The 15,231-nt window shown below is 44.1% G+C and overlaps 2 protein-coding genes across 2 annotated transcripts in view; one reads left to right on the top strand and one right to left on the bottom strand.

The window, feature by feature from the left end:
* Positions 1-14,012, bottom strand: part of ADAMTS5 (ADAM metallopeptidase with thrombospondin type 1 motif 5) — a 47,931-nt gene extending 33,919 nt beyond the window's left edge. Inside the window, exons 1-2 of the mRNA XM_074813981.1 lie at positions 13,038-14,012; positions 1,418-1,550 (exon numbers count right to left, since the gene is read on the bottom strand). Of these exons, the coding sequence (XP_074670082.1) occupies positions 1,418-1,550; positions 13,038-14,012 (1,108 nt within the window). The remainder of the gene's footprint in view (positions 1-1,417; positions 1,551-13,037) is intronic.
* LOC141920022 (uncharacterized) overlaps positions 1-15,231 on the top strand; it is a 64,077-nt gene that overhangs the window by 46,929 nt on the left and 1,917 nt on the right. The window contains exons 4-6 of the mRNA XM_074816708.1: positions 12,871-13,103; positions 13,182-13,782; positions 14,307-14,681. Of these exons, the coding sequence (XP_074672809.1) occupies positions 12,871-13,103; positions 13,182-13,782; positions 14,307-14,681 (1,209 nt within the window). The remainder of the gene's footprint in view (positions 1-12,870; positions 13,104-13,181; positions 13,783-14,306; positions 14,682-15,231) is intronic.

Consider the following 15,231-nt stretch of genomic DNA (forward strand, 5'->3'; position numbering starts at 1 on the left):
TACTTGTCCCAGTTCTAGACCAGGTTCATGATGAGTCATTAGCTTCACAGCATCCAGGCTTGATGCCACTAAACTCATCTAATGTGAAGTTGTATTCCATGTATTACTGTACTTATCTCCAAATATTCTGAATTAGTGATTTCAGAGGGCTTTTTCTTTTATAATTATATTCTTGTTTATTAAAATAAAATTTCTGTTTTGGGGACTTACTCTGCCACAACATTTTAGGTTTTCATGCAACACATGATCCCTCTCCAGCCGCTACTTATTTCATTTCTTTGTAGCACCATAAGAGCAGTAGGGTTAAGTTTGCTAATCGTTGAAGGGTCAGGTCACTGACACACCAGCTGCTTTTTCATACTTGGTGACCTCTGGTTGCTGAGCCAGATGTATATATAAGGCACAGAACAGGCTCTACCTGCTAGCTACTTGAAAATTGAACTACTGCAATGATACTCCCAAAGCAAACTTTACTTTGGTTTGGCATGAGGTACAAGGCAATTCAGCAATTGGCTCTCTCTGAAAGTTCTCTTTTCCTTGTTTTTTCCTTCCAAGAATGTTAAAAAAAAAAAATGTTCTCCACTTTTAAATTACTGTTCACTCACCAAAGCGAACAGCCCTCATACCAAATGTATTTCCAGTGAATACAGCTCACAAAACATCAGTAAATTAAAAAAAATCAAGATGGCAGTAGTCTCTCTGAAGGAATATATCATGACATAATATCCTAGAATATGAACTTTCTTCTGTCAATAAATTTATCTTAAATCCTCTGAGGGGTACATGTAAGGCTCTTACATTAAATTGCTGTCCACTGAGGGGGAAACTGAAACAAAGTTAAACTGAAACAAATTTTTTGACCAAACCATTATCACCTAAATACTATGTCACTTATTTTAGTATTCACATTAGTACCGTATTTTAGCATAGAGGTGGAATTTCCATACACTTAGAAAAAGATTAGAATTCTGTTTTCTTCCACAAAAGCCTTCCTCTGCAGGCAATACACTGTCCCAGGAAAAAGTTTCATTAACAGTAGAGCATGGAAGTAGTTCAAAAAGGTGAGTTATTTTCCACTGCGTATGCACTAAATGCATGCGAATTACAATAGATAGGCCAAACGCTTTCTCAAGAGGGACACGTACTGACATCTCTGGACAGTAGCAGCAGCCTTTGAATTTTCACTTCAACCACTGCTTAGAAATGACACTGTCAGAAAGGAAACACCTACTGTGCGCCTTCACTTGCCTTCTGATCCCTTATTAGTTAACCCTGAAGTGCATATGTATACAGCCTTAATCCCCAAGTGAGTATCTGGACCAGGGGAAATCTGGAATTAATTGCGAAGTATTTTGGTTACTAATGCAGCTGTTACAAGTGTTTGATTTGGCAAGCGAACAGAAAAGGCACTGCATACCAATTTCGTGAGCCACTGTAAAAGCTGCATGGAGGCCGTCATCTTCAATCACTGCACAGCTGCGCTCAGGAGAGCATATGGTCCCAACGTCTGCCATTCCCAGAGTATCACATGAATGATGCCCACATAAATCCTGTCCGGGAAGGAAAAAAAAAAAAAAATCATTAAAATAAATTTTTACACCCATAGGTAACAACAGGTTAAAGTCACCATCTCTTTGCAAAGAGCAGAACCTGGATAAAAACATCAATATAAGCTTCCATCTAAAGATGTCAATGTAGTTTAAAAGAACAATGACCCAATCCCACCCCTGGTAAAGTCAGTGGGAGTATTTTAATTGACTTAACAAGATTTGGATATGTTCTGTAATTAATTATTGTTAGTTATATTTTTATTTCTGCAATGCATAGAGGCTCAAACTTGCATTGAGTTAGATACTCAAAATACATGCCGTAGAAGCATTTTTCATTGACAATAAAAATATTCTCTTTATTTACAGAAGGTGAACCAAGGTGCAGAGAGAAAGCTTCAGATTCCTGATCAGTCCTTGAACCAGAGATCACCTTTCTTCTCCAAAGGCAAGTCCTATACTTGCACTTAAAGAAATGAGATTGTTATATATTAAACCTCATGTCACATCTGTCAAGTAGTACAATGATTAATAATGTATTACCCAATATACCAAGTATTTAAGCAATTCTTAGAGGTTGCTTGAAGACTCAGTGATATGACAGAGTGTAAAATCCCTTGATTCCTAGTCTTACTAGTGCAACAATTGGATCATGTTTCCTACTCATAGATACGGGGTGTCTCCAAAAACCATGCAGGTAGCATTAAGTTTTTTCTTTCTCTTCCAGGATGATAATGATGAATGCAGCTTTGGTCAGACATAGTGTTTTAATCATAAGCAGTAACTTTTCAGTGCTTCTGCTGAAGCAGAGGGAAGAATACTAGTCCAAATGTACATATACATGCTTTTTTGGTTGAGAAGGAAAAGTAGGTACCATGCCATTTGGAATACTTCAATATTTCATTGTGGTGGAATGAAATTGTCATTTCCAAGGCATGACAGTATTATCAAATGTTATTATCAAAATGATCAAAGAGTACCTTTTTACCCCTGTCTTTTAAGACTCTCCTCTTCCCTTCAGATCCCCTTTTATAATGAATTTCTTTTATGAAGCCTTTCATAATTAATCATCTGAATTACAGATATCCTGTATGAGGCTTCAGGTCAACAATGTTCACTGATTATGACAGTTTCAGATTTAGGCAAACTTGAAAATGCACAGGATTCAAATGCCACTGAAGTCAAAGAAAACCACACTGAGTTCACAGGTCCTGTGACAGAGCATCTCTTTACAAAAAAAAAAGTGGTTTTTTTTTTTCACAAGATGAAATAAAGAAAATTTCAAGCTAAAATTACTTAGCAATATTACATATATGGAGCAAGAATTTTGGGATCAGTTCTGGATTCCAGGTGTCTGGGAACTCTTTTTGGTAAGTGCACTCTTGGTGCTACTTAATGTCAAGATTTAAATGGCACAGTACCAATGAACAAAACAGCCTCACAAGAAGTGAAGGAATGAAATTCAAAAGTATTTCAATTCCCAGATTTTCACAGGTATAATCCATGGTTTAAGAAAAACTTCCATTCCGTAGCAATGCAGATAATATGCAGACAATTTTCTCTCTAACCCCACTGGTTCCCACCCCAACATCCAGTTAGCTCCCAAGACTTTGCTTCTGGCTCTGCATGGGTTATGGGAAGGTACAGAATAAGGATGACCATTTTCAAGTACTTTAAAAGAAATGCAATTTTTTTCCAGTTTTATTTAGACAAATAAACTTCATATCATTTTCAGCATCTCTGGACCAATGTTGGAAGAGGCCCTAAGTGAGGTCATGTTATTACAGCGTCAAACATCTGGGGCATATTCAACAAGGAAGGTACAATCCTTAAACTCCTATTACTTTTGCTTGGCTTCATATCCATTTAGCCCTTTATGTATCACTTCTGAATCTGGCCCTTTCAGTAAAAGGGTACATTTTACATAGAGTAAACTCTATGTAAATGTAACTGTAAAGGGTTTACCTACAGCAATGTAACAAAACTCAGAAAAAATTAATGCGCATAGTACCAAAAATACCTTTTCATGGTGATATAATTGGTCTAAATAAATGAGTGTAAGCTGTATAGGAAGTAAGATACCTTTATACTAGTGCAATCTGAACTGAATCCACACAAGCAGTTGAACTGAAATTGTTACACAAGTACAAAAAGCACATAAACCAGACAGAAGGCAGCTTGCTGGAGCAGGTCTAAATTACTCTCAGGTTGATAGTAATAGTATAAAATGCATTAATTCAGGCCTTGTCTCTGCATGCAGATTCTGTGTCATTTGGTCTTTTCTTATATTTGGGTGTCATTATTACATAGATATTTACATCAGTACTGCTCCCAGTGTGGGCACACCTATATCAGCACACAGATGTCTTAAGCTGGTGCAATTTATTGCCATTTACATACAAGAAGAAGCTATGACAGTGAAATGGCTATGAGGCTACACCAGCAGATGCAACCAGACCTCACAATGCTTCTCTGGATTTGATGACGCAAGTATAATTAAAAGAATACAATCCTTCTAAACAGGCAATCTCATAAACATCCTTAGAGTTACTTCTGATGGGATGTGTGCAGTATGGAAAATGACAACAAGGATATTAAACATAAGCAGCCCTTCTGACTCTTGGCTGATTAGTAGTCCCATCCTCAAAATTTCAAAAGCTATGCACAGGATTACGTTATGACATCTTCATTAGACATCAAAAAAATAGCTATGTACATATGCAAGCACTAAAGGACATAGCAATGTTTGGTTACTTTTCGTATGTTACGTGTTACTGACATCACACCACACTGCATGCCCAGGTTTTCCTCAGAAATCCAGTCAAATCAAACTGCTGTTCTTCCATTTTCATCATCTCCCAGAGTATGACACATATCCACACATCTCAGCATCCCACTAGTAACTTTCAAGGAAGTGCTTATTTGCATAACAATTGTCTAGACAAAACAAAGCAGGCTTTACGCTTTCTCTATGAAATACCTTAACTTCAATGCCACATAAAATTCATTTCTTGAAACCCTGTATTAAAGGTTGCTCCTAGGAAATTCCACAGCAGAAAATAAGTGATTCTGAAAATTTCTTATCTGTACAATTACCTAGCTCCTCCAGCACCCCATGGACAGCTGGAAAACGGCTGTCCTCAGATGCTGTGGGACCAATGCTCTCCATAAAGGAGAAGAGAGCAGAGCGACCGCACTGTGGTCAGACAGAGGTGGACAGTGATAGAGTAAAGCCCCATTCCCTTCAGCCAGCCGCGTGCCCACATCCGCGCTGCCTCCCCAGCAGCCTGAGCAAGGCAGTGTGGGGAGCCCAGCAGCCGCCGACCAAATCCCAGCTGGGCAGCAGTGCAGGAGGCTTGTAAAGGATCTTGGAAACAAGGACAGGAAATATCTTCTGGTGTTACATTCTTTGTATGAAGCTGTTACTGAGGAGGGATGTCTACGGGTTGCCCATCTGCTCCTAGAGCAGGGCATGCGCTGGCTACGCTTTGAACAGAGAGCATGTGCTGAACCTTCTGGTTTTCGTTGCAGACTTCACTCCTCAGTGACTGCATGCAGATGCTTTTTTTTAAGCTAATGCTGAAATTGTCAATGATCGCTTAGGCAGATTACTGAAGACTTGGCTCCATTATGTTCTCAACTCATAGTCTCATTTAATTCTTTACTTCTCTTGCCTCTGCATGATTTGAACTTTAATATATGTATATTCATAGCATCACATAGTATATATTATACACATAATTGAAGCCTATCAAGTGGCATCTCTGACATAAATATTTTGAAAAGTTTGCTGTGGGGTCAACTCACCATTCCCTAGCTACATGGTCCTTCTCAACAGCATGATTTCGAGTGACGTTATTCAAAATCACACCTGTTCACACTTCCACTGATTTAAATCTTTATGGCAAAATTTCTTTTGACTTAAACCTCCTGTAGCTGTACTGGCCATGGATTATTTGTTACCAGCATCAATAGCCATATTTTTAGTTTTCCTGGGCAGTCCTGGAAAGCAGTCTCAGCTTTTATGAAGTAAAGTTTCTGGGAGTACATTAAAACTTTGTATTTCCCCTGAAAATAATTTTTTTGGGGTTAAAAACAGGCCCTGATGTAATGATGCAGTCTAAAAAGTCTGTGTGGGTCTCTTCAACTTTTCATACTCCAGCTAAAGCACTAAGAAAGCAGGGACTCACATGATACTTAAAATCAGTTTCCAATGATTATTTTACTCTGGTGTGTGCCTTCTATTTAAAAAGTTAATCGCTTACTCAGATCTGCATACTCACGAAATTGCCTCCAAATAGCAGCAGAAGCTTAGAAGAGTAAGTGTTTCTTGATATTTCTAAAGAAGGAATGCAGAGTCTGGCCCTCGATCTGCATTACAGTAGTTTCAAAATAGAAGAATGACTAGGAAATGCATTTGCTACACAGGAGGCAATAGATGTTAAGCCTTAAGCTTTGGCAAAGGAATGACTTAGGAAAACTGAGCTGTACATCATAAGACTAGTAGTTAATTAGACAGCTTATTAAAGGCCAAGTTTTCTTGGCATTCGTAAGTACATCAAGAGCAGCTGGCTGTTTGCCATGTATATGTGGCATTGTTGTGAATGAAGATACTGTCATGGCACCCTGCTGGCGCAGTTAATTTACATTACCTGAAATTCTTTTATTTGAGCAGTAGGCTTAAAAACAAGAATAAACTGTTTAGTGAAACCTGATATTAGGCCAGAGCCCATGGACAGGGTCCAAAACAGGATTTAAGCACCAATGCGGACAGTTTGGTGGAATGTAAGGGCAGAAGAACAAAATTGGCTCATATAACCTCTGGTCTTTGAGTTATCTATCCTTCACAGGGCTTGCAGTCTGTGGCCTTATGGGCCCCAAAGTGCCACAGTTTTACAGTCCTGAGCAGCTTAGCACTTATACTAAAGCTTGATTGGGGTTGAGATGCTTAGTGTTTCTCCATCTTTGCCCCTGAGGGAAGCTAAACCTACAGACGTTCTCAGATCAGATGTAAGAGAAACCAACAGGATTAGGCTTTCTATCAGGCACAGCTGTACATCACCTTCTTTTAAAGCACAGCTAAGAGCTTTTACATCTCTGTGTGTCTGTTTGCTTGCTTTTCTGGTTTCTTTACAATGGCTCATCAGTTAAAGCCTTTGCCCAATAAGAAGGTGATCCAGCTTCAGATTCCTTTCAGGGATGAGGATACTTAGAAGCGTGTTTCTTAGGAGAGCGCCCTATGGTCTATACCAGACTGTGGTCTACGATGAAGGCCTGCACGTGTCCGTGCGTGTGGGGAGTTGTGGCTCCTCCTGTTGCAGCCCATGTGCCAAAGGTTTCCCTAGCCCAGGCTGCAGTTAGTGCTTACAGTGCTTGGTGAAGGCACCTAATTTTTGGTTTTTATTCCTCAGCCTGCTTCTGTATTTTACACTAGCAGTCTGTCAGTAAATTACAGAAACAGTCTTCTCTCCGTGCTTTGGGAACCCAGACCGCCTTGGTCTAAGCAGTGCACTTCAGTCAGCAGCTTCAGGTCACGATTTCTCTCCTTCTCACCATATGAATCTTAAATTACTTGCTAAACAGTGACATAGCTTTGGTCAGAGGGGTGGAAAGTTTCCTTAACACCTGGAACAGCTTACAACCTACCAGTTAAGGACCTCTCCCGGGAGGTGGGCGATACAGACCTAAAATCCCTCAAGCAGAGGAAGGAATTAAATACGACTTTCCGACTTCCTGCAGCAGCATTCCCACCGCAGCCCTGTGAAGGGAGGGTGGGGTCAGGTGGTATGCGGGACCCACACATCCACCCTCCCGCACCCCGCTCTGCAAAGTGGGTGAAAGTTTATTAATGTCACAGCAATGCAAAACGGCACATGTGGAGGAAAGTAAGGTTCACCCAAACCGTGAGTATTACAGGTATCACCCAAAGAGCTCATGATGTCTGGAAGTCAAAAGCAACACAAGACCTAAGACAAAAGACCACAAACGGTATTGAAAATAAGGGCTAAGTGGTGAACAAAGTAATTAAGGAATGATCTATTTTACCCTTCAGCTGACACTATGACACTTAAAAAGAGAGACTTTACAAGCTAAAATGCCTTGGAGGAAGACTGCTGTGAAAAGTCCTCTTCCTGAGACACTGGTGGGTCTTGCTCATGAGGGTGTCCAGGTTAGGGCACCAGGGAGAGGGCCTGGCCATCGCTCTGAAGAGAGGAAGGACCCCTATCAGACTCACTGGGTTACTGCTTTGTCCTCCCATGGCCATATTTTGAGAAAAAAGACTGAAGCTTAGTTACCTTTCTGGTAAAAAAGGAGTGGTGATACCTGCCATACTGACCAAAATTAAAGTCACGTATTTTCCTCCAGTAGTTTAACCTAAAAATTGAGGTAATCTTCTTTTCAGAAGGAAGCTAAATTCAGAGCTGAGTTTTGGGCTTTTGAATCTCAAAATGTACAGAGCTGTCTTTCTGAATTCTAGGTGAGGTGAAATTTGAGAAAACCCAATGTATGGGTGATGTCCTGTTGGGCTAACTTTAGCACATGCATGCTACCTTTGCTGGCTTCAGAAACTACCTCCTCATGAGACTGGATATTTAGGCATGTCCTTACTCTCCCCTTATATGGTACGAGGACCCTGGGCACTCATCACGTCAGGACACTGCAACAATTAGAACCTAAACTGGATTAAGCTTTTATGCTCTGAATGTATATACTAACAAAACTTCTTTCTTTCCTAAAGCACATAAATAAAAAGTAGCATTACGCAAACCACAGATTATTTTAAAATATTGACAAAACGCACATCAAGCTTTGGGACTCTGCATGGGGAGGGGAAGGCAAACAAAGTTTCAGTCATGAAACTGGTGATCAGTGAACAAGGAAGAATGTGTGATTTAACTTGCCCAACCTCCAGTTTCTCTGTTGGGAAACTCCATGCCATCTCTGTAGATTAGTGCGAATCACACGACTTCTCCTGTACAAATTATGTCACACTTTATTTTCCCCAGGGACGTTATCTAAATGTATTAGATTTCCAACAAAATTGGTGAAAACGTGACAAAACTGGTAGACACATCACATTGTAATTTCTTCAGAGTAATAATAATAAACTTTAGTGAAATATATTCTATTGACCATTGGTACAGTGACTTGTTTTACTAATATGGGATAATAATTGTGCGAAGATGATAATATAGAAGAGAAAAAAAGAAGAAGGAACTAGAGCCAAAGAAAGCATGTGCTCCATGCAACGAAATTATCATCCATAGAGCTGAGATAATCCAAAGCTTGCTGTTAAATTTCAACAGCACTATCAGACTGACAGTTAAACTAAATCACACACACAAGACCCATATAATTACTGTGTGGAAAAAGGCAGGACAGCGGCCTTTGGCTCTAATATGAACTTTTTGTTAGAGCCAGGCATGATGGTACTATCACAGATGATGCTAACAAGCACTTAGGAAAGTATTTTTTTTTCTCTTGCTGCCTGTATCTACTGTGAGAAATATCTATTTTAATTTTCACATGATTCAGAACTGGGGGGAAAGGAAAGGAAGAGAACTGGATTTTGTCCAAATGCATTCAATAGTTCACTTGAAATTTAACTAAGGGTCACTAATGAAATAGATTGGATGAATACAAGAGGATAATTGCAGAGCAGGCTAGACCTCAGAAAAGAACAGACTGAGTTCAAGTGCAGGTTGCAAGTCATGTCTAATATGTTTCTCTACTGTGACAAATAATCTGGCAAGTATTTTGTTGTACCCATAAAAAGCTGAAGATAACCTGTTTCCAGCTTCTGAGAACTCTTCGGAATAAAAAAGCCCGAAACAGACTAAATTCTAAATTTGGTGTTGACTTCACTACCATTGAGAACGAGGAAAGCTAATCTCCAGGGGAAGAGGGCTTTACAAACTTTTCCCTCCTTCCCACCAAACAGCTGCTTCTCCACCGCTGCACAGGGTGGACGACTCACCTGGCCACCAGATGACTGAATCCATGCATCATCATATTTCATGTAGGATGCTCTGAGGATGCATGCAGACCAGAAATTTACAGCTGCTGTCAAGGATTCAACCACAAAGTAGTCGAACAGCAGGGGACATGTGTATTCTCTCAGGTTGCTAAAGCCAAGCTGCTGTAAAGAGAGCTCTCTCAGGATTTATTGGAAAATTATCACCTTTTGGTACTGACAAGTCAGACCTCTGTCAGGCTTGACACTGGCCATTGTGGGTCAAAATGAGAGATTGAGACCACTGGGAAAATATACTTCTTATTAGATCTTGGGAATTTAAATAATCACTGTGGAACCCAACTAAGTTTCTGCAATATTTAGTGATAGAAAATTTCTGTGGCCACTGAAGGTTTTCACAATCTCCTACACTGATAATGACCAGACATGTTACTGTAGTTTTCCTTGCAGTTACAGAGTAAACGTAGGTTTCACTGCAGCTAATGGATAGTTACGTGGTCCTTGACACCACTGATAAGCAATATAGAGCTGTAAAATAGCTTTAACATGTTGTCTGTATTGCTCAAACTAAATTTGTGTTCATATTTATTTAGTATTTACTATGCTCTGCAGCATGATTGCTTTTAAATGCTTATCAAATCAAATACAGATGATGACCAAAAGTGAGTGGATGTTTTAATCCAGAATCAGTAAATTTCCCTCTAGAAGTCTTTTTGCATGGGAAGTACTTCCTAGTATGAACGATGATCGTAATTTGAACTGCCAGTACTAATTTTATAATAGGGGAGAGCTGCCAGCACACTCTTAGTCTATCAATGGTTATTAATTTATCTTTAAACAAGTAATGACAACAGAAGAGGAGCAAGCAATAGTGAATTCTGACAGGATTCTTCCTTTATAAGGAACACAAGTAAAGCCACTATCTTTTCAGAGTCTTTTTCAGTGTCAAAAATAACATCCAAGTAAATGTCACTTCAGAACAAAGATAATTATGACATTAGAGACTTGTATGGCAACAGGCATGCAGAACTGAGATTCTAACTACACATAAACAGTTACATACAGCTGAGGACATGCGTTCAGCTGGCAAACGATCTGCAAATATTATTCTGTTGACGCAGAGACACAAAGTTGAAGGTGGCCTCGGTTAGTAAACAAAGACGGAAAATGTACCTCACACATTCACCCCATGCCTAAAAACCAAGCCATTTAGAAGAAGACATCTGGATGTTCAAAAATTAGCATGACGGTATTCAGAGCCCATCAAAACACGCAGCCATGGCTTAGCGTCTAGTAGCTAAGCAACACACTTCATACATTCAAAACATAGTTGTAAAACTTGGATCCTCCTGCCAATTGCTGCCACTCTCATTGAAAAGCTAAACTGGAAAAAATCTCTCTTTAGTTCAAAGTGGGGCTGTTTTCTCCGGGAAACATCTCTACTACTTTTTCATCCTTTAACCCTTTTCGTGTTTACATTCCAAGAGGAGCAAATAGATTCATGTTGACATTTCCAGTGTAAGCATATAAAAATCGTGTGGACTCACACATACTCCCTGCAGAGAACATCATGAACACATGTAGCAAGAAACTACAGCCTTGTTCTTACTGAGTCAAATACTGAAATGTAATGCCGAACAATGTGCGTGTGCACACAGCGAATCATTAAAGCAGATTAAGTTATACTGAATTGCACTGAGGAGCTAATCCCATAGTTAAACGTGTTAAAATGTAAACCAAGAAAACAGAAGCCTGTGCTTTTTTCTTGCAAGGCATTTACAACACTAAGTAACAGTGCAAGCAATATTTGCATCTTAAGAGTGGAAGGAGACCACAGGAACTGTGACATTTTGTTTAGTTTAGGTACTACTTACATCCAAAAGAAGTAACTCTACACATGGAAGATGCATTGCTCAGGAGTCTTTGAAAATGGATTACTGATTAGCAGCACACTCCTACTCTGGCAGGAGGGCATCCACGCACAGAATTACAGATAAGCTTCTGTAAAGTAAGTGCACTTTAAATTCACATCCTCTCTCAATCCAAATTAACTTAATAATCGATGTTAAGATTCACAGTCTGCCACCCTAGGAGTGTCTGAATTGTAATAAACCCCAGGGAAATAAATGGGAACGCTGGCAGAGAAAAACACTCTTCAGTGAAAAGTGACGGATTCTGGCCCAGGCTTAATTAATAAGCCATTAGAAAGGATGTTTATAGCAAAAAAGCAAGAGCATTCTGACCCAGCCTAGGTAGCCTGCTTTCATTCACATTATAATGATAAAAAAACGAAAGCCTGCAAAGTGGACCGATGGGCTTTAAACTGCTAAAAAAAGCTCGTTCTGTACAAGTGATGCCTGACTGACACAGAACCTAATGTTTCAACTATTTACAGCTATAAAAGCGAGCCAGGCACTTTTTTTCCCCCTTCTGGAGCAACTCCTTCCACAAACCATCCAAAGCATCCTTTTTGGCAGGCTCCTATGATGTAGAAAAGCAGGAGAACTCAAACGAACGGAAAGTCATGCAGTTATTTTTTTCATACTTGGGGAAGGGAGAAAAAGAAAACACCAAACCCAAACCACTGAAGGGATATTCTTACAGAAGAAGTTCATTGCATAAACTCGGCCACATGTCTACTAGAGCAATGTCCCTTAACGACCTCTGGCAATGCAATCAATTAACGAGCGGGCAGGGAGCAAGGCACAGCTCTGCATGGGTAATGCCAGCCGGATCCGACCCACAGTTGATGACGACATCTATTTTTCACTTGGGGAATGAGAAAGAGACTGCATCCCCTTACCACCAGCCCAACTCACTCAACTTCTGCAGCTCTGTTTACCTGCGGTTTGCATTTACGTCCTACCCTTGAACCACAAGCGCTGCCGGCTTCCAGTGTGGCGGAGCTATTCTTGCTGGAAATAGCATCTCAACGCGCTCAACAAGGAAGTTGCACGTACTTTTAAGGTGCTCTCCACCATTTTCACTAGCAGGTTTGTCTGGGGACTGATACAGGCTAGGGAGCGCTACCAGCCCTTTTTGCCTGGACCTCCTCTCCAGAGAGAGAGGGGCTGCATGTGCAATGTCTCGCTGGGAAAGATGGAACGACGTCATCTCTCCATCAGAGATAAGTGAGGTGGCCTCCACCGAGTTCCCCGATCAGGCAAGTTACCACCTCTCCACCCCAGCAGGAGTCCCAGCATCGCGTTGGCACCACTGACCGTGTACCCGCGGTGGGGATGACCTCGCAGGGGAGGGGGCACACACAAACGTGTACACACTTTGTCGGGCTGTCAACCCCTCTTCCATCCCTGGAAGTTGCACATGTGGGTGCTGGTCCCTGAGCAGCACCACAGCTCAGCGGAAAGGCCGAAGCCGTGAGCGGGGAGGCAGCTGCCGGGCGAGGCGTGGCAGCGTGGCCGGAGGGCCGCCAGGCTGGCCTCGCTGCAGCCCGACCACCCCACGACGCATCATTTGAGGGACACCAAGTCGCCGTCGGTCGGGGCGATGCCTACCTCGCGGGTGAAGAGGATGGCAGCGTCGTAGTGCTCGTCGTGGTCGTCGTCGAGGCGGTTGTGCTGGTGCTGCCACTTGCAGAAGTTCTTGAGGGTGGTGGCGGCATTCCTGTTGACCTCCAGCCCCTTCTCCTTCTCCCCCAGGGCCACCACCTTCACCACGGCCAGACGGACGTGGTTCTCCAGGCTGGCGTGAGCGTAGAGCCGGGAGGCGATGGAGGCCAAGGTGAGCAGGTAGTGCTGCAGCCCCTTCCCGTACTTGCGGACCATGGAGGCGTCGGCCACCAGCAGCAGCTCCACCTGCCGGGCCCGGGAGACGGAGCGACGCCGCCGCCGCCGCCGGCCGTACCCTCCCGCCGCCGCCGCTGCCGCCGCCGGGTCGCGGGTCTCGCAGCTGGTGCGGGCCGGCACCGTCTCGAAGCTGAAGCGGTCCCTGCGGAAGAGGTGCGGGGCGCGGGCCGGGCCCTCCCCGTAGATGCGCGGGCCGGCCGCCTCCCCGCCGCGCCGCGCCGGCCTGACGGTGTAGCGGGAGCGGCCCACGGCGAAGAAGCCGTCGAGGCCGCCGCAGAGGTTGAAGACGGCCAGCGAGCGCGGGCTGCCGTCCACCGTGCCGCGGTAGTAGCAGCGCGGCGGTCCGCCTGCCCGCGGCGCCCGCGGCCCCACCGCCGCGTCCCGCTCCAGGTCGAGGAGGAAGCGCTGGCCCCCGGCGTAGAGGACGTAGCCCGCCTTGCCGCCCCCCGCGTAGGTCGGGTCGAGGCGCCGCACGACGCCGCTGGCCCCGCGGGGCGGCGGGGGGCGGCGGGGCGGCCCGGGGGGAGGGCCGGGCCGGGGCCGGGGCCGGGGCGGCGGCGGGGCGGCGGCGGCGGCGGCGGCGGTGGGGGGCGGCGGCGCCCCGCGGTCGGCAGGTGCCGGCGGCTGGGCCAGGGCGAGGTGCAGCTCGGCGGCCAGCAACAGGGAGAGCAGCTTGAGGAGCATGCTTGCCTCGCCGTCAGGAGCGGCCACGGTGGTGGTGACAATTAATAGTAGTAGTAGTAGTAATAATAATAATAACGAGAGTTGGGGAGGGGGGCGGAAAGAGCCGGCCAGCGGAGTGCAGCAACGTAGTTAAGGGAAGGAGAGAAGGGGGAAGGAGGGGAGTGGGAAAGGAAAAAAAAAAAAAAAAAGAAAAAAAAAGAAAGTTCTCCCTCCCAAACTCGAGTCAAGTGTGAGTGGGAGAGAAAAAAATGTCAACAAAAGCCGCTCGCGTGTGAACTTTGTGTTTCTCTGCAGGGAAGAGGCGGGAGCACATGGAAGGAGAGAGAGAGGCAAAAAAAATCCCAAATCTCTGCTGCTGGGGAGGCAAAAAGTGGGAGAGAGGGAAAGGAGGAGAGGAGGCTCGGACCCGGCAAGTAGAGAAGTTTGAGCACTTCCCACTCCCCTTCCACTTCTCTGCTGTAGTCACCGGATCATCACCAGCAGCAGCAGCAGCAGCAGCAGCAGCAGCAGCAGCGGCAGGGGCAGGGGGCAGGTCTGCTGCGACTCGGCACCACTTTCTCGGGCTCCGGTGGGCTCCCTTTCCTTCTTTTGCCCCCTTTTGTTTTGAAGAGAAGGAGCAGAAGGAGAGAGAAGAAATTCAGGCACCCAAAACCGCCTCGATCGTCTCCGGTGAGATGGTTAAAAAGGGAAGAAAAAAAAAAAAAAAGGAAATAAAAAAAGCGCCCAAGAAGCGGAAAACGTCCCGGATTTTTTGTAAAAGCCCCCTCCCTGTATCTTTTCTGTTGTTGTTGTTGTTATCCCCAGTCTGTCGATGTGAACAAGAGGAGAAGGGAGAGAAATGTGAAGATGAGAGGAGGTGGAACAATGAATTTATAGCGGAATGCCATCCTGCAATGGCAATTTCAACAATTCGTCACTGCAGGCTGCCTCTTAAAGGGAGAGCTTCAAAACCACCACTCCCACACTTCCTTCTCATTTAATCAGACAGAGGGAGAAACTTGAGGGGAGGGGGAAAAGGGGGGGGGACTGCGGGGGGAGGAGAAAAGGAGGGAGAGGGAGCGGGAGAGAGGAGGGCAGGAGAGGGGAAGAGCGGGAGGAAGCCGGGGAGGGGAGAGAGACCGAGAGAAAAAAATGTTTGTGTGTGAAAAACGCAAGATTTCCCTCGAATCGCTTAAAGCCGCAGAGTCACCCGGGGTTTGCGATGTCACCGCTGGCCGGG

Source organism: Strix aluco, chromosome 2, assembly GCF_031877795.1.
Source record: "Strix aluco isolate bStrAlu1 chromosome 2, bStrAlu1.hap1, whole genome shotgun sequence".
NCBI lineage: Eukaryota > Metazoa > Chordata > Aves > Strigiformes > Strigidae > Strix > Strix aluco.